The sequence below is a fragment of the Chaetura pelagica genome, unplaced genomic scaffold, assembly GCF_000747805.2.
Source record: "Chaetura pelagica isolate M959 unplaced genomic scaffold, ChaPel_1.0 scaffold332, whole genome shotgun sequence".
In the NCBI taxonomy this organism is placed as follows: domain Eukaryota; kingdom Metazoa; phylum Chordata; class Aves; order Apodiformes; family Apodidae; genus Chaetura; species Chaetura pelagica.
Genome location: NW_009952480.1, coordinates 910,371 through 930,818, shown reverse-complemented (window position 1 = coordinate 930,818; position 20,448 = coordinate 910,371). Strand labels below are relative to the sequence as shown.

The following is a 20,448-nucleotide window of genomic DNA, read 5'->3' as shown; positions in this document are numbered from 1 at the left end:
CTAGTCCAACCCCTCTGCCAGAGCAGGATCACCCAGAGCACATCACACAGGAATGTGTCCAGGTGGGCTTTGAACGTCTCCAGTGAAGGAGACTCCACAGCCTCTCTGGGCAGCCTGTCCCAGGGCTCTGTCACTCTCACAGGAAAGAAGTTTTTTCTGATGTTTACGTGGCACCTCCTATGCTCCAGTTGTACCCATTGGCTCTTGTCCTATCACTGGACATCACTGTAAAAAGCCTGGCTCCATCCTCCAGACACTCACTCTTAAAGTATTTGTAAACATCAATGAGGTTGCCCCTCAAGTCTCCTCTTCTCCAAGCTAAAGAGACTCAGCTCCCTCAGCCTTTCCTCATCAGGGAGATGTTCCACTCCATCATTTTTGTGGCTCTGCACTGGACTCTTTCAAGCATTTCCCTGTCCTTGAACTGAGCGACCCAGAACTGGTCACAATATTCCAGATGCAGCCTCATCAAGGCAGAATAGAGGGGGAGGAGAACCTCCCTTGACCTACTAACCACACTTTTTCTAATGCACCCCAGGATGCCATTGGCCTTCTTGGCCACAAGGGCACATCGCTGGCTCATGGTCATCCTCCTGTACACAAGGACCCCCAGGTCCCTTTCCCCTACACTGCACTCCAGCAGGTCAGCCCCCAACCTGTACTGGTACATGGGGTTGTTGTTCCTTTCAGAAAGCCCTTCCTGAGGTGCATCTCATTCACAAAAAATAATTTCCCCCAAACTACACCCCTCCATCTGTAAATACACAAAGATTTTCTTCAGTTTTTATGAAACTGAAAATCCAGAGAAAGGTCCCCTCTCTTGGAGCACAGTCCTGCACTAGGTACTACATAAACAACAAGCCGAGGAACAAGCCAAGATTATTTAAATGTAATGGAGAAAGTAATGATATAGCAACAGCTGGAAAAAAACCGCAGAAACAAGAAAAAGAGGTGGCTACACAGCCAGAGAACCTTTAGGTAAAGGCAACAGAAGGGAATTTCAAAAGTGTTTTTAGAGAATGTCAATGAAATGGCTACTCAGCTGTTTATGCTGAACCTCTTCCTGTGTGTAAAACCACTACAACATCAACCATGCCTTCACAAGGTGAAGCCATCAACTTGGTAACAGAGCAGATGACAGATATAGGAGTTACACTGAAAGAAGCTTAAAAAAGGAAGGAGACAGTGCTGGACAGGTTAGTGAGGAAGCAGCACATGGAATAATGAAGACAGAGCTAAAAAGGTAACCCATGATAATAATCTTCATCATTACACAATGGATGCAAAGTAAACATGACAGTATTTTCAAAGTAAACAAACTGTGACAGATGAAGAATACTCCTTGATAATTTCATCCTATAAAAGAATTAAACTTTATTCTTCACAAAAATGCTGTGTAGCCAGAGGAAAAACAAGGATGTTTAAGATTCGTGTGGAGATGAAAGAAAGGGGTAGGTGGAATTACTAAAACAATTAGAAAGAGTAAATAGGGTGGTGAAGCAGAACAAGCCAAGGTGGAAGAAGAAAGCAGAGCACTGCTGCAGGCAGAGTCACATTGAGAAAGAGACTATACATATAGGTGGCAACTAAATCAGTGGCTTAAAAGTTTTTTTCCATAGTTCCTTCAAAAAAAAAACCCCAAACCACTTTCAAGCTTAAACTAGAAAACAAGCTCTACATAATAGGAAGAAAAAAACCCTTATCCCTCAAACCCTGAAGGCATCGATAAGAATCTTATTTTCAGCTGAGTCACAAGTCATCTATCTTTGCTTTATAAAAGAAAATATTTGAGTGAATTCCTTGGAGACTGAGATCAAGAAAAGATTCCATGAGGTATCCAAAGCATACAAGAAATGAAACTGAATGCTCTTTTGTATAAACAGTCTTCTGCGATACATTTGAAAAGGTATGATGGGAAGGGAATTAGCTTCAAGAATCCGGAGAGTGATCCACTCTTTGCCAACTAATCCACAACCTGAACTAAGTTATGTTCATCCAGTACAAACTGTAATGCTGGTTTTAATGCTGAATCTATCTACAGGCTTGCACTCTGAACTGAGGTTAAAAGGAAGGGCAAGGATCGTATTTGTTAAGAATATGACAAGCCTGTTACTTTAAGGGTGCAAAGAGAACTAAGCAAATAATACTAGTTATGATCACTGTGTTCACCCTGTATCAAAAAAAATACCATGTCCTCATACGTATAGATTTTTCCTTTTCCTCTAGATATTAATCACTGTAGACTAAGATTTCAAGTCATGTGGATCATGATGGTTGCTGAGCCTCCAGTACTTAGGGAAATACACCAGACTTCAGCTGCATAGATCAAGGAGTGCCATAAAACACAAAGGGTATCTGTTATTCTGTTCTTGCTCTACATAAAATACAGGGCAGCCAGCTAAACAATAATGCCTGTAAAGCATCCACACAAAAGACAAACACCACATGAGTGTCAATTTCAAGAATTCTCTGCAGGTTTCTGAAGGATCCTAGTTTCTGAAGTTTAAGACAACTCTCCTTCATAGAACAAGAATTTTTAAAAAAATAGTTTTAACATATCCCGTGACAAAACCAAGCATCTATTCCTCCTTACATTTCCTTTCCATCTTGAGGTAAAAAGGAGAAAATTCAAAAAAATGTTTAAATAATTAGATAAATTACAGAAAATTATGCAAAAGAAAAATTATATAGGCTCTTCTAATAACCACAGGAATTATTAGCTGTACACTTGACTTCCTACAAATTTTTAGAAGTGTGAGTTTCAGAAATGTGCATGTGCATCTTTACTAAGACAAGCATATAGAACAATTCCACAATTAATTTAATGGTTTCAGATTTTCAATAAAATGCATGCAATAAGAAAATAATACACAAAATTAGTACCAGCTGCGGTACACTGTTCATATTCATGAACACCTGATACACAGAACATAACACCAATGTAGGAAAACACGTGAAGGTCTGTTTGCACAACATCACTATTTTGGTTTCCACTGCTTTGGCTTGCACACTGCCAGCAGGGCCTGGCAAGCAGAGGGTCTCAAGGTGGTGCAGTTCTAAGCAATCAGATGAGGTTCCAAGTATTATCTGAGAGGCAGTGCCTTTTGCCTCTCTTCACCTCCTAGCAGCTGCATTTAGCAAGCAATATGATTAACCTGAATGGCAACAGAGCTGAAAGGAGCAATGCAACTGAGAAGGAAAACTCCTGCAACTATTTAACAGCAGTGGAGGCAGCAGCTGAGAGGATACAGCCACCAGGGACCACCTCTTTCAACAACATATCAGGATATTCAACACAAGCCAGCTACACAAGGACTAGCCCCTTTTGTGCTGTTTTCTGCAGAATGGTAAAATTTCACAATGGTTCCTATATTTTACTAAAAATCATTCATTTCAGCCTAGTTTGCTACAGGTACAGTCCACTCTATTTCTGGTGAATAAGCAACAAAGTTGTTGCTACCCCATAACTTGATCTATTTTAAGAGTTGCTCAGACCCTGAGATTACTCTGTTTTATGGATGTGGGAAACTGTTCTTTTCTTCCCCACATAAGTCTACTGCAGAAATGGTGTACTCCACCACTTGATCCTTCTTTAAACACTGGTGTGAAATTACATTGAGCTGCTGAGCCAAATCCTAACATATTCAACTTTAAACCATACTAAAAGAAAACAAAAACCAAGTAACTTTTAATGGGAATTTCCAAAACTGAAAGCGATATATTCCTGGTGAAAACCACCAAAATTTAGGACTCTGTTCTGGATCTATTCGCCTTCCAGCCTGTATTTGTGCTTGGGATTGGCCAGCCCAAGTAAAAAAGCTGCTCTTGGCCTTACTGACAAGGTCCCTCTGGATGGCCTCCCTTCCCTCCAGTGTGTCAAAAAGACTACGCAGCTTGGTGTCATCACTGAACTTGCTGAGGTTGCACTCAATTCCACTGTCCATGCTGGTGACAAAGATGCTAAACAGCACCAGGCCCAGTACCAACCAAACCTTGAGGAATGCCACATGTGACTGGTCTACATTTGGATATCAAGCCATTGACCACAACCCTCTGAGGCCAGCATCCAGCCACTTCCTTGTTCACTAAATCCGTATCTTTCCATATCATGCAGGACAGTGTCAAACACTTCGCATACGTCCAGGTAGATGATGTCAGTTGCTCTCCCCTTGTACACAAACACAGTAACCCCATTGTAAAAGGCCACCAATTTTGCCAGCCATGATTTGCCTTTGATAAAGCCATGTTCGTTGCCACCAACCACCTCCACCTTTTCTGTCTTTAGCAGAGCCTTCAGGAGGATCTGTTCCATGTCATCACTGGGCACAGAGACTACATGCACATAGTTCCCCAGGTCTTTCTTTTTTCCTTCCTGAAAGTGGGGGTTATGTTTCCCCTTTTTCAGTCAGTGGGAACTTCACCAGACTGCCATGACTTCTCAACTACAATGGAAAAGTGGCTTCGCAGCTTCATCTGCCAGCCATGGATGAATCCCATCAGGTCCCACTGACTTCTGTACCTTCAGATTCTTTAGGTGGTCTCAAACCTGGTCTCCCTGTACAGTGGGGGGATCTTCCTTCTCCCAGTCACTGCCTTTGTCTTCTTCAACTCGCACAGTGTGGCCAGAGCCCCTGCTGGTGAAGACTGCAGCAAAAAAGACATTGAGCTCCACAGCGTTCTCCATGTCCTGCATGACCAGGTCTTCAGTTTCCTTCTGGAGAGGGTCCACATTCTCCCTAGTCTTCCTCTTACAGCTGATACACCTGTAGAACCTTTTCTTCTTGCCCTTGAGATCCTTGGCCAGATTTAATTGTATCTGTGCTTTGGCTTTCTTAACCTGATCCCTGGCTGCTCGGACAACTTCTCTGCATACTCCTCCCAGTTTACCTGTCCCTGATTCCATCCGCTGTAGGCCTTGTTTTTACATTTAACTGTCTCCAGGAGGACTTGCTCATTCTTTGTTGGGACACATTGCCCTTGGGCATGGAGGAGGTGAGCCTCAGCTAAGAATCACAGAATCATTAAGGTTGGAAGGGACTTGAAAAATCATCAAGTTCCAACCCCCCTGCCATGAGCAGGGAACCCTACCATTACAGCAGGTTGCACAAAACCTCGTCCAACCTGGACAAGGTTTTGAATACTGATCAGCTTTCTTGGGCTCTGTCTCACTGTACCGATTTCTGTCTTTTGCTGTTTTCCTTCCTTGGCTCAGAGATGAAAACATATGCAGAGGAAAGCAGCAATGCAATCTTCCCCGTACACCAAGAGGAGGATTCTCATCCTTCAAGGAAAGCTGATGGTTAAGCAACTTCTTGGAGAGAAGCTCTTGGTACAGGGGACAAAACTAAGTTTGAAGACTATATGCTATCTGTAGGCGACAGCTTTCTCAATTTTATCCTATACAAAGGAGTTTTTAGGAGGATTAAGCACAGTAGATCATACTCCAATAAGCAGTGCTACATACACCCTTTTCTTTTTAGACATCCTTGAAATTTGTCAGTCAGAGCCACATAAAAGTTTTCAAGGTTCTGCTTGTATCCTAGGCACTATAGGCATACAGCCATAAAAAATATTTTTTCTCAAATAGACTTCAAAAAACAAATTATTAATTAATAAGAAAAATATCCAAGTGCAGTTACTGGACCCTTGCATAACAGTGCAAGAGCAGGATAGAGTAAATATATTCCTAAGGCCTTTTTGAGGCTCTCTCCTTAACAGCAAATTCTTGTTTGAATTATCTGATCGGATTCATAGGACATTTTCTTCCCTCGCTCTATACAGACACACAAGATTCATTATTTGATTCTACTTCTGTTACGGAGAAGTGCTGACACAGAATGAAAGAGCTACTAATGTTAATTTGCCGTGGAACAGGTAAGAACAGATTACTAATGCAACTACAAGATGTTGGATAACCTAATTTAACGATGTTCAAAAAAGTGTGTCAAGGCAGGAGAAGCATGTATTTTGAGTACTGAAAATGCTACATTGAACGGGTAAACGGGTGAAGTGGTAGACATTCCTGGGAACTCATGAATGCGCTCAGCCACTCCATTTCACTGCAAATAAAGAAGTGGATGGGGAGATGTAATTTTTTTTGGAAATATTTTTCAAGAATTGTTCTCATAAAATGAGCGAGTGAGAAGGACAAGCATAGGAAGCCTCTTAAATGAAGAGAAATCAACTTGGTTACAAAACACTAGGAAAAGAAGTTTTGTGGGAGCAGAGAGAGAGAGAGACAAAGTGATTTTGCCTCAGTTTACCAAAACAGAAATTTTTCTTATTACTTCAAGGCTCACCAGTGAGGCCATTTTCAAACAACAAAGGGCAACATGCACAAAAGAAAAATAATACCCACTCTTAGATTTACATTTAAAAAAAACCCAAACAAACAATATCTGCAAAAACCAACACAGCACCAACCATCATACATGTAGTATTGAGCTTTCAGGCTAAAGTTAAGAATGAGGGAAAAATCAATATTAATATTTCAAAGATCACTGAATGGTTACTATGAAATCTTCCCTCTAATGTTAAAACATAACAACAGATGTAGAATTCCATAATATAAGGCAAAAAAATAGTAAGTGCTTTGAATGCTGCTCCTATGGATTAGAAATTAAAAAAATATTTTTGTACTAATCTGAAGCACACCAGGCAGATTACACACTACAGCTCCTTTACAGAGGCTACTGATTCCTGAGTTCTATTAAAGATAATTTCTGTTCATTTTGATGCATTACTGTGTATATGCTGAAAGCGTGTGTGTGTGTGTATATAGGAGAGTCCAAGTAATTTTTCTTTCCAATCTTAGTACACAAAACACATTCCCTCAAATTTATTTGTCTCCCTCTAAGTATATTGTGTTTTTTTAACTTTACACTCAAAATCTGTTGCCACTGATGGAAACAGGTCACATTTGCAGAAGGGCTGTGCTAACAATATTGCTAGCAAGACCAAAAACCAAAAAAGCTATTCTGAATTTAAATAACAAAAAACTACTCCAAACTTTAAATAAGAATGAGAACACTGCAAAATGCCAGACAAAATAAAGAACCTTAGTTTTTTTTATTTCTCTCGTTTAATTAATTCCTATAAATGACCTTTAGCATTAACAGGTTCAACTTTATCCAGAAAGCCAAGGTTTAAGAACATCTATCCAGATAGGAGTGATTACAGTATTTTGTGGAGGACAATTCAATTTGGGGGACATTTTTCTTCTAAAGGCTGGAACTGCATTCCTGAGTTAACCGATGTGACTCACAATGAGGTAAAATGCAGATTCACTGCACCATAATAATGTTGATGTTACCATTTCTACATTTATCTAAAGCACGGAACACATAATCTGAGGCTGAAATGAAACCTTGTCAGAAATAGTTTTTCTTTATATTGTTTGGAATTAAAACCATATTGAATTGATCCATTAAGAAATTTCTATGTTTTTCAGATCGCAGCTGCATCCTTAGGCAGTGAAACGATTTTTGTAATTGTAATAAAACAACAAAGTGTTGACTTTAAGTTAAGAAAATGGTTGCTTGAATGACTAATACTTCAGATACACAATAAAACCTTTTAAGTTTAATATAAACCACATACAGGTACATACATTTTACAGTATTTCATATGTAAATTTACACAAACTTATTTTTGTTTTAGTCTGCTCAGTGTTTATAGAGCAGGCCTCCATCTCTAAATTTTAATATTGATTTAGTCAAAAGGCATCTACCCTTAAGCAGGGAAAAAAACCCTTCACATTAGAAAAACTCAATTTATAGTACAGACTACAGCAGTGATGTTATATTTCAGCAAGAAATACAACTGAAGCATCTAGCTGTATTTCAATGAAGAAAGGAATAATGAAAGAGTCAACCTCATGTATTTCTTGCTTATTTCTGGACACTGAACTTTGAGTTTGGCAATCTAAATTCAGAATCATATCTCAGTGTTTGCTTTCTCCAAAAGCCAGAAAACATGGGCATCCCTAAACTATATTCTTAACAAGAGCATATCAACACATTTTACAGGAAAATCTCTAGCATATTATTTTTATTTGTTTCCTAAGAGCAGCAGAGTCTACCATGTAAGAACAGTTCCAAATAGTATTTGGAACAATGCTTCTCTAAAGCAGAAGAGGAGACCCTCAGCAAGTCTGCCAATGGCACCAAGCTAGGTGTTTCAGTGGTGCACCCATCAGAGGGATGGGTGGCCATCCAGAGGGACCTGGACAAGCTGGGGAAGTGGGCCCTGGTGAACCTCAAGAGGTTCAACAAAGCTAAGTTCAGGGTCCTGCATCTGGGCTGGGGCAAACAGAGATATCAACGCAGGCTGGGGGAAGACATAGTAGAGAGCAGCCGTGTGGAAAAGGACCTGGAGGTAACTACTGGATGAAAAGCTGGACATGAGCCACCAATGTGTAGTTGCAGTCCAGAAGGCCAACCACCTCTGGGGCTGCATCAAAAGAGGCCAGCAGACTGAGAGACATGATTCTGCCCCTCTACTCAGCCCTAGGGAGACCTCATCAGGAGTAACGCATCCAGCTTTGGAACCCAAAACACAAGAAGGATGTGGACCTATTGAAGCATGTCCAGAGGAGGGGAACAGAAATCAGAGGGCTGGAGCATCTCACTTATGAAGACAGGCTGAGGGAGTTCAGGTTGTTCAGCCTGAAGAAAAGACTACCGGGGGACCTTATATCAACCTTCTAATACCTGAAAGGAGCCTTTAAGAAGGCTGGGGAAGACCTGCTCACTAGGGTATGTAACAACAGGACAAGTGGTAATGGTTTCAAGCTATAGAAGGGACAGATTTAGGCTGGATATTAAGGAAAAGTTATTTAATATGAGGGTGGTGGATCACTGGAACAGGTTGCCTGGAGAGACAGTGGGGGCCCCACCTCTGGAGACATTCAAGGTCAGGCTTGATGGGGCTCTGAGCAATCTGTTCTACTGTGAGATGTCCCTGCTTATTGTAGGGTTTGGACTAGATGACCCTTAGAGGTCCCTTCCAACCCAAGACATTCTATGATTCTAATATCTCAACTGTAATACCTTCTCTAAAGACTACTGTAAACTCACTTTGCCCTCCTCTTCGCTCCTAATGCTACATAGCCCATCCAACATGCAATCATTACTGTCAAGCTTGAGAAAACACAGAAGGATTCTCCCTTCCAAATACACAGTGGACGAATGAGCTGCTGTCTACCTGCTGTAAGACTAGCTAGCACAGAGTATCACCTACAGGCAGAAAGCATCTTCTCTCAGAGAAGTATGCAAACCCATCTCACCTCATGGTAGAAGATAGAGAGACAGTAAGATGTTCACTCCAGAGAAAGGCAGAGGTAAAACTACATTTTAAAATAACGTTGACAACTTTTTTTTTTTTTTTTTTTTTTACACGAAAGTACTGCATTTTATTGCTTACGCATCTCTGATGGCCTTGAGTGTTTTTCTGTTCTCAGTTCCCACATCCATCCTTGCTGGTCACATTACTTGCTGGCTACTGCTTTAAGCAAGGATGTTCTGTTCATAGAGAGAAAAAACCCTCAACCCATATTACTGTTGCGCAAGATTCATTTACACGTTTACAGAATAGTTTAAAAGACAGCTGATGCGGAGCTGACACAGCAGATGTAGAAAACAGGCTCTAGATAAAGGCTTCAACTGCTCAGTGTAAGGTTAATTCTAAAAATTTTGAAATATTCTACAGAGCAATGCCAAGGCAGAGACATTTAAAGCAGATGATTTCACATATGCTATATTAAGTCTCATTATTCACATTTAGTAGATTTCTGTCAGCTACCTTTGGTACTAAGAACTAAGCACCTCCAAGGAACAAATGAACATTTTTAGAATACTGAACATCTCAATAGGTCAAGGGCTCCTTGAAAGTTCTTTGGACAACTAGTAAGTACAGTTCACTTATGCAAGTATGACCTGTTTTATCAGCGGCAGATGAAATCCTATTTAAAAGCATAATTTCTAATTAGAACAGAATAGACTATTTTCAGTTGGTCCTACAGAGATCTAACTGCCCAATTCAAGGCTGACCAAAAGTTAAAGCACGTTATTAAGGGCATAGACCAAATTCTGCTTAAACAATGACAGGCATGGGGGACCGACCACCCCTCTAGAAAGCCTGTTCCAACGTTTGAACAACCTGTTAGTAAAGAATATTCTTAATGTCCACTCTGAACATCCCTCAAATTGTTCCTAAGTTATTTTGGATGGTGTTCATATACTGTTAGTGCCAGGTAATAATATTAGGATTTGATCCTGTTACTTTGTTTATGTGAACACTTGTGCAAGTGTACACATAATTATTTTGCTTCTGAGTGCTTCATGAAAACTATGTTTAATAAGGTTCTCATTGTAGATGAAAGAATACAACATGTAACCGTTAGGAGCTGTAACATTTAAGTATTATGCAAGGAAATGCCACATATGGATTGTCGTAACAGTAAGAACCATGCTGCAGCTTGTGAACATGCTGCTGAAACTCCTTTTTGTAAGTTTATCTGCTACTTATCTTTTGCTGATGAAAATTTGGAGCAATTATTTTTTAATAGCAATTTGGAAAACATCAGGGAAGTTTTAAACACAAATCCTTTCACTGCTTATTATAGTTTGTGTGAAATGTTAATGCAAAATCATTTCAACAAACATTTACTAAAAAATCTAGCATATCTCCAAATCTGTTGAATTTGGGTAAAGGTTTTACATTACTCCCCTATCAATTTTCTATACTAAATAATTTCATTTTAAACACCTGTGAGATTTATTAGTCAGAAGAATTATTTATTATTCAGAATTACTAGAGAAAGATTCTGTTACTTAAAGGGCTTATCTTTGTATCAGATGGAATAGAAAATAATTATGCACCATCCACATTCTTGTCCCACTTTACTCCTATTTTAAAATGTATGCTACAGAGATGAAAATAAAAGGCTATCTTAATTCCTGTAACGGTACATATCCCCTGTCTCTGTCAATGAGGCATTTAAAAGCGCCTCTTTATTAGAAACACAAATCAATACACTCAGAGGACTGCAATAACTGCTTCAAGCAATTTGTATTATCATTTCATTCTTGATGTTCCTACTCAGAGCAACTTATTATAAATAGCTTGAAAATGGCAACCTGTCACAATTGATTTTTTTCTAAACCTCTTGCAAGAATTTTTTCCTCTCTTAATATAATTAAGTATCTTTCTACTAAATACATGTCCTAGGTTGTAAGATACAACCTACAATTGAAGTTTCATTTCTGTATAATCAAGGGCCCTCCCCGACTCACATTAGAAACATTACCAATAAAATGAAGAGCTATTTGCTTTGTTTTGAACTGAAAGAACCTTGTAAAGAGAGAAGCACTAAAACTTCTGGTATCTCTTCAACAGACAAATCTCTTGACACTGTTTTCATTGCTTACAAAAATCCCTGAAGAGCGTTCTGGGTACTGATGGGGATTTCAGTTATCCTGCTCTACTTCCCCTGGGAGCCTGAATAAATTTTAACATTCTGTTATAAACATTCCTTAAAACTACTGTGAAGCTTTGGCCAAATACTTAACAGTAAAATAACTGGAGAGAAGTTGAGTGGGAATTAATATCTAGCTGTGAAATAGAAACAGAAGTCTGAAGATGGTAACTTCTACTTCAAAGACAAACGTTTCCCTTAGTACCTGTAACTCTCCTAGCTGAAGGAAGAATAATTTTGCTTCTGAAATAAGACTGATTCAAGAGTGTCATACCAAAGTTCAAGTCAGTCCAGCACATACAAAATACATCAGAGTAAGAGCTTGTTGAGTTTGGGGTTTAGGTGCATCTATTCTTAAGTTTTATGAAAACAAAGGTACAAAATCCCACATTAAGGTTAACTTGCCTTGTTTTTTGGATTGGACGTGTTCATTACACTTCGAGTTTCCTTGCCTGTGTAAATGACTACACCGATCACAGTTCCTGAAAAAGAAACAAAGTAAAACAGAGATGTCAGAGAAAATTTGTCTGAAATAAAACTTGCAGTAATTTACAGTCCCTCAAACAAATCAATTTTATGAAAAAGCTGAAGCATTGGGAATATTGGTTTTCAGAACTGACTATAAGGGATCACTATAATTTCTTTGATTAATACCATAAAAATGACAACATTATTTCCTTCTTTTTAATGGAAACAAATGTTTTCAATATAACTGGTGAAGAACTTATATTTGAACTTTAAACTGTCTCCAATTGTTTCCAGAAGTTAACACAGCATAAATAACTGCCCTTCAAGAGGAATACAAAAATAAGTACAATGGCACTGAACTTGCCTGCTAGTTCTGTGATCTTAAATGATGTCAAACCTAGTTCAACCAACTAATTAGTTTGATAGAACACATACAAAAAAATGTTGTCCTGTTCATCATGATTTCCCAATTTGGGTTATGGTTTAGTCAATTTTTACTGGATGGTATAAAAAAAAACACAGCACCACTAAGTTTATTTTTTATATTAAATAAAAATGTAGGGTTTTATTAATATACCACTGACACACTTTCTAGCATAAGAACAAAATCCTTACTTATATTATATTTTCAAGTTTCCTGAAAGGGCTTTAACGCAGTACAACCAATAACATGGTATTTTTTGCTGTCTTTAAGCTATAAAGAAATACTCAGCATAACTGTCAGAAACATTGCACTCATAAAACTTTAACAACCATACAAGTATTACACTTGCAGTGTAACAGGTTATAAAAAAATTGAAGGAACAAAGAAAAATGACAGTTAAAAGATGTTGGCATTAAAGAAAGGAAGTTTCACTTACTCAGAAATAAGAATGCAAGTGAAAACTTTGAATCCACGTAAAAAACAGCAGTGATTATTTTGTGGACAATTAATAATTAGTTTTTCTATTATTTTCCCCTCTGTACTAAAGCTTTTTCTTAAGACTTCCCTGGATGTAACATTTTTTGCCAAAGCTAGTTTGCCTCTACTCAGAGTTCCACATGCATATCTGCACTTAGTATATAAGTAACATGCCCCCAAAACACCCTCAAATTCCTCCTGACTTATGTAAAATAATAGTAATTGACCTATAATTTCGGGACTCTTCCTATTAGTCTCCAACCAATGCTGATATCTCTTTGTGGCACTTTATTTTGGAGTGATCCTTTGAGGTGATCTCTGTACAATGGTCAGAACACACTGAATGATGTTCTGTAGGGAATCCCCTCTTGTACATCCCAACAATGTGCCTTTATAGATGCTCAGTTCAGTAGATGTTGGGGAGGATTTCTTTGTTCCAGCTGGCATCTTTCCACTACGTTTCACGTGGCTACCTCGTTTTAACTCAGGAAAACAGGTTGTCCTACTTGTCTCATATTTTACTCCTTGAAAAGTTTGGTTTCAAACACTGAAGTCAGATACAATACTTTTTAACGACTGAATTTTGATCATAGTTTTCACTAAACGTGACTGAACTGCTACTTTTACTGTGGAGTTGATCTTTCATTTTAAACTTTTCAAAGCTGTTAGTTACTAGCACAGAATCACTAATAAATGAGGTCTCCAAGCTTATTTTTACTGTTGTCCCACAGTGGTTGCACCAGGGACAGTTTTGGTGTTCTGAGAGATTGTTACCCACTGTTGTCTCTTTCTCCTCAGCAAATCTAAGGTTAACATCAGCTGTGAAGAATGATGCATACTTGCACTAAACCCCACCTTGGCCCACAGCAGAAAGATCTGAATCCGATTTGGGGTTCCTGGATGCACAGCTGTACATCAAGCCTGGGCTTATCAAATGCAATGACTCAAGTATTTTTATGTCTGGGCCTCCATGGAAACTGGCTCTCATGTAAATTGGGCAACCACTGATTGGTGAGGGCAGAGAGATTAACAAAGGAGAAAGAAGTGACAGGAGATACCTCTAGAATAAACATGTGAACCTGAAAAAAAGATATTAAAGATGACTTGGGCAGAATTAACACACAAACAGTCAGACGTGCTCTGAAAACGTTGAGTGATCCTGTTAATTTTTGCTATGTCTCAAGCACTATGTGAACCATTTAAAAACAAGAGTGCTCAAATTAATTAAAATCGTGTGTAGGACTTGGCACAAAATAGTGCTTTTTACAGCTGTGCAGTTATACAGATTGTTCCAATTTTACCTAAAGTGCCTTTGCAAGACTGACAGCTGCCAAAATGATGACAAAATTCCATTAATACACATCTCCTCTTAATAGATATCACTGCAGGTCTCTCAGAAAACTGCATTATCCTGTTTAGAGATTGAACCACACTGATCATTATAGTCAATGGAGAGCAAAACACTGAGGTCCATCCTGCACTGGACCTTTTGAGGCTTTTTTAATATTTAACTGCTGACTTTCCCCACTCCCATTTTTCAAAAAGAAATTGAAATCTACCAAAGCTTTTAATAAACACAAACACCACAGTCAGTGAGTGATGTCATGAACACAAATTACCTGAAAGATAAAGTTATCCTCAATTAAATTACTTAAGACTTTGTCAAAATACTTAGTGGCTTAAAGTATTTTGTCATGTTTCAAGTTGTTTCTTCAGTGATGGCAGTTTTTCAAGTTTTCACCATCCAAAACTTCTTTCCTTCAGGCACTGTTGTTAATTTCACAGCAATAATGCAGGTATTAAGAATGGTACATAGACTTCATACCTTGCTGCTATGTTTTTGAAACTCATTGGGGTATTGCCAATAAATGGAAAGCTAGTTTCAATTATTGAAGAACAGCAAAAAGATAAGTGCATGCTTTGGACTTGAAAGAGGGGCTTTAGATTTCTACCCCTGCCAGGAGTTTCCAGTGTGATTCTGGCAAATTAGTCTCTGTACTTTCTTTGATTACGATAAACATCACACACAAAGTCATCAGATCTCTACCAGGGCTTTATAGCAGTGGGCAGAAAGCACTTCAGATTTGGTAACAGTAGCAATCTCCATTTAGATTTCTAAACTACGAATTCTGAGACTATAACACCTGGGCATATAATATATACTAGGTGTGACAAAAAGGCATTTTTACTTTTTTTTCCATTTAGCTTACTACTATTCTAAGGGGTAAGGAGATGTACTGAAACTAGGAAAAGTAAACACCTTCACAATGTACAAATCTAAGGAATCTTACTCTCTTAATCTGTTAATAAAAAAAGGACATGGAATATTTTGCTCTCAAATTGCTCAACACTACATGATTTTATTGAACCAATTTTTTGGTTCCCAAAATTAAAAAAGAAAAATAGTCTTAGATTATAGCAAATGTTTACTTGTCAGTTGTACTGGTCTAGGAATAAGCTATTTTTTTTCCCTGTAGAATCCATTACTGTAGTATCACGATATTTTCATGAACTTTGGTCTTCTGCATTCAACATGTAGTTGATAAGTTTCCTTGAAACCTTTGTATACTTACATCTGCTGTTACTGATCTGCAAGATAATTGATTTGTGGTCTCTCTCCTCTAGAACTGTCAGGACATCAGCAATCAGAGCTCAAGTGTTCTGAGGTGTTCCCCACATAATTCCCCAAACACTTTTTCTAAGCCTGACCTTGACCCTCTGTATCACCTTGACAAATAAGAATAGCATGTGTCTTCGAAGACAGTGGGCTCTCCTAGCTGATGCAACGTGTTTTGTATGTCAAAAGGAATATCAGGAAATTCAGCATATATTTTATCATTGGAAGGAAAAAATGGGAAGGAGAACATCCCTTGCCCAACAATTGTCCTGTACATCCTATGCAAAACCTTATTTAAAATTCAATAAAGCTTTAGTCAGTAACAGGTCAATATAATAGTGCAGGTTGACCCAGAATGCTTTGTAACAACCTCCAAGAGGTCAGCAAGGGCTTAACACAGTCCCAGGAGCAATAGGTCACATATTTGCTTGGCTTAGTAACAGATGATGCCAAGGCTGCAGCCTTTCAAGCTGGATGCCTTAGAGACTGCCATACTGAAGTGTCTGAAGGAAAATGGGAAGACATACATGCAATGTTGCAGGGCAGAACTCAACCCTCTACCATATGGGCACTGGCTACAAACCCACTTTCTTCAATAAAAGTGGCAAAGTAACAGAAGATTAAGCTTGCACATAGACACTGTAAACTTTTGTGTGCAAACTGCCTGCATGTAACAGAACTGTGAGCCTGGACAGTAGACTGAAGTAAGATACAAGTGTGGCTGAGATGAGGTAGCTACCTACAGAGTAGAAAAAAAGTACAGACTTTTCACATGCTGCAGGCTGTTTGCTCTTCTGTTTTCATGGAATCTGAGAGGTACTCACCTAGAGCTGTTTTGTGCAGGAAAAACCTTCCACTACATTTTTCAGATATAATCAAGGATTGTGACAAGGCCATGGTAAGAGAGGGGATGAAGAGGTGCCTGAAGCTTGTGCAGGCAGTCTGCCTTTGACATCCGGCTATGCCAGACTTTAAGCAAGGTGGCTTATATGTGTATAAATGCAGTAAGACAGTGTTAAGTGTTTCAATTAACAAAATTTTCAGTTGTGACAAATGTTGCAAATTCAATTGTGAAGTTTAATTTAAAAAAAAAACAAGAAAAAACAACCGACATCTAAAAATTCAAATTTAATTAGCATACTATCAAGTATCCTAACTTAGCTATGTACATTCAACTTGAAAGTGAGATGGAACCAACAACTGAATGATAAATCAGTTATGAATCAAATCTAGAACATCTTAGTTTTAACAATCCACTAATTGTTTTGTCTTATGGTCTACTTCATGACTGGATGCACAGTGCACCTGTAAGACCTTATCAGTTCCTTATTACGTAAGAAACAGACTGAAGGTAGTATTTTCCTACTCTTCACTAAAGGCCTAATCCTGTCAAATGCTAAAGTTAACAGAGGTGCTGAGTAGTTCTTAAGATCCGGATTTATGATGCCACACAGAACAAGCAAAGACCCATACAGAAATCTTACTTGCTTGACAACTGCAGTACTTACATGACAGGAACACGTTATCACAGTATTTAATTAATACATGAGGTGACATAAGTGAAATGAGTGATATGCCAAAATTTAGGTTAAGAAGATTAATGTCACAAAATCAGTTACTAAATTCCTCTGCTACTTTAATTCAACCAAATTCTGTATGCACATCATGACAGCATTTTAATTACTTGATCACACACTATTTTTTGTCAGAGAGGGCTGCAGTCTTGAAGAGCCATTTAATATGTTTACTTTGTATTGTTCAGTAATTTGCCAAGTCTCCTTTGGAGTCTTCTTCCACTGTTCAAAATCATGCTCCAACAAGAAAATTATCTTCTCCAATGTTTTTCTGCTGCCATCATTAATAATGAACTTAAGTCCTTCATAAACCATTAAACCTTCACAAAAGCCCTCAGAAGTAAAAAGGAAAAATAACCAAAACATATGCTAAGGCATTAATTTTAAGGAGTAGTGTTTCCATTAATTTGGCAGATTAAGATGCCTCAGACATTAGCTACACTTCAGAACAAAACCAAACTATCTACCCTGGAAATGAAAATATGAATGGCTTTCAATTAAAATTAAAAATTACCAACTCAGAATTACTGACTTTGCAAATGTATACTCTTTGAGCACAGATTTCTCTATATATAAATTTGTGGAAAAGCAAACTCAAAACATTTACACAGTATTGAAAATTTGTAGTTCATGAGCAGCATTTTTGTTTTTAAACAGTTAGAGATCCTGGCTACTTAAGTTAAAAACCTAACTAGAAACCACTTTTGGCATCATCTATTTGACAGAACAGTTTTAGAGATAATAGCTTCCCACTGCAATCAAACCAAACAACGACTATCAAAGAACCTGTCTTCAGACTGTGGAAACTAGTGCTCAGTCACAGACTCCTCTGCCATCTCATCAAACATCATCTCTTCTCCGCAGTCCTCCAGCTGCCCTTTTACTGATGCAAGAAGCCTTCAGAGTTGGGACTAACTTGACAAGTGAAGTAGAGACCCTTCAGTACTTTCTCCCTCTATACCCTTTTTCCTCTTGGCTCTTATTTCCAGTTATTTGAATTTCCTAACTTAAATCTTAGATCCTTTTCAGAATAACTGCTCTGTAAATTCCTTATTCTCATTTTGTACAGAAGAATAACCACAGCCCTTTTTCTACAGTACTTTTGACTTTTCTTACACAGAACAAAACCAGAAGATAATAATTTTCTGCTCTTAAAACAGAAAAATTACAATGGCTTAAAAACTGAATGCAACATCTAGACACACTGAACTCCTAATATTAAAGACACATGGAACATTACTAATATTAAGACTCCATTATTTTAAAATTATGTAACTGTATAACTGAACTATACTTTCTGATTAAAATTTTGCCTGGTTAAAGATTTTAAGCAAACTTTACCTACAGCACAGAGTATGCATAAAAGAAAAAACTCCTAACAAATGCAAAGCCTTGTTTCCAACATGAACCTATCAACAGTGAGCTAAACAGAGCACTTCACAACCTGAAGTTTTAATTCAAACAGAAAAGTCAGTGACTTTAGTGGGATACAAAGGACAGCACTACTGAAACAGCAAAATTTAAGTAAAAAAAGAGTAACTATTAAGGAGCATTTAAAAGACAGGAAAATAATGTGAATAGCATGAAGAAACTGATGGGAAGGCAGACAACACAGAAGATATTAACTGCATGGAAAACAAAACGATTTCAAAAAGCCAATAACATTTCATATTGTAAAAATAAAGATATGTTTCCACAGACGTTTTTAGATAAATTACCTGCTTTTCTGTTGCAACACTTACCTGAAGCAACAACAGTGCTTGCCCATAACGTATTTTCTATGCTTAGGCTTTCATGAACTGCTGGATCACTGTCCTCCTGTTAAAAAAATGAACAGCTAGTAAACCAACATCACAAACAGTCATAGTTAAGAACAATGCCAAGCCATCTGAAGAATAACAACTTGCACAGGATGTCTGCATCCTTGTATCAATCATAGTTTAACTGCACACACAAAAACAACTTTTCAAAAAAAATGAAATCAGGACTGAAGTTCATGTTACTTAAATTCAATTAAAATGACATAAGTCAATAGTATTTTAAATGGAACATATTATTTTTCTCAGATGCATAAAACTGCCAAACAGGTTGCTACACCAAGAAGTTCACAGGAGTTACTAACAGTAACCACCAAAAATCAACACCCTGTTCTCTATCGGGGTATTATCTATAATTCATGTAGTAAGTTACAGTAATCATTCCGCAGCCCAAGTGGCATCATAGCAACTTCAGGGAAGATTATTTAGAGTTCTAAAATGAAATGCACACTTGTGTTGTCTTACTACATACTTACAAAATATATAACCAATGGGAAAAGACTTCCAATAGGAAACTGCTTCCACAATAATTTTAAACTTTACTTTTTTTACTCCCCTCTCCTCCCAAGCAATGAAGGTTGACCGAGTGTAAATAGACTTAATCTCTCATAATCAATTTGGAGCATTTACAGATTTGTTACTCGTTAGCAGCTGTGAAATGTGCTGTTTACAACTGAAGGAAACTTTAGGAGGTAGAATAATCAAGTGTATTGGATTACAGATTGTGCTAAACATCTTGCAGGAAAAGGGGGACCACTGATTTTCCATGTACATAATAAATCCTAGAAAATGTCAACAATCAAAACTTACAGACATTTTTATCTCTGAGTTGAAACAAACACCAAGCACAGGATGAGTTGCTTAGTAATCTCCTTAGTTTTAGACTTTTCTTTTTTTAGGAACACATTTGTGTGTATTTCAAAAGATCCCTACATATAAAGGAAACTACAATTCTTATTCTTTTAAGTGAAGCAAACTCAGTCTCAAAAAATTATGATGTGGGAACTTCCGAGACTCTTGTGCAGAGGCATTACCATCTCCGTACTCTAGTCTTTTTCTCTTTCCCAGCAGTCTGCTTCTGTCAGAAATAAGATATTAAGCTAGGAGAATTTTTTTCTTACTGTTTATTCTTCTTTCAGCAGATTTTAAGACAGTGAATTATGAAACACTTCCATACTACAAGAAAGACTCAAAACCCCTGCAGTAATTACGTTAAGCTGACAACAGTCATGAAAAAGTTAACTTGTTCAATGTCTATCTGTTACACGAAATGCTTCCTTTTAGGTCATTTAAAATAGAAAGCCATCTAGCAAGCTATATCTCTTCCCACTCACACCATGATGATCAACAGAATGCTTTGGCTGATGCGTTAGTTTTGCCTTATTTCATGATGATACTTTCATGTCTTTATGCCCTCCTCTAACATTTCCACTTTTCCACAGTTCATTCAATTTACCAAATTACCTCACCTTCCATACCTAGGTGACAATTTAACCTCATTTTTCAATTGTCATAAATTACTTAAGTGGCAAATAAAAAGTGTATTTACAGGTAACAAGTTTAGCTGTTTTACTTTTTTTTTTTTTTTTTTTTTT

General features: G+C 37.8%; 1 protein-coding gene across 1 annotated transcript in view; it reads right to left on the bottom strand.

The window, feature by feature from the left end:
* The window catches only part of ATP9B (ATPase, class II, type 9B), a 151,650-nt gene that overhangs the window by 66,008 nt on the left and 65,194 nt on the right, over positions 1-20,448 (bottom strand). Inside the window, exons 9-10 of the mRNA XM_010008700.1 lie at positions 18,779-18,854; positions 11,882-11,958 (exon numbers count right to left, since the gene is read on the bottom strand). Of these exons, the coding sequence (XP_010007002.1) occupies positions 11,882-11,958; positions 18,779-18,854 (153 nt within the window). The remainder of the gene's footprint in view (positions 1-11,881; positions 11,959-18,778; positions 18,855-20,448) is intronic.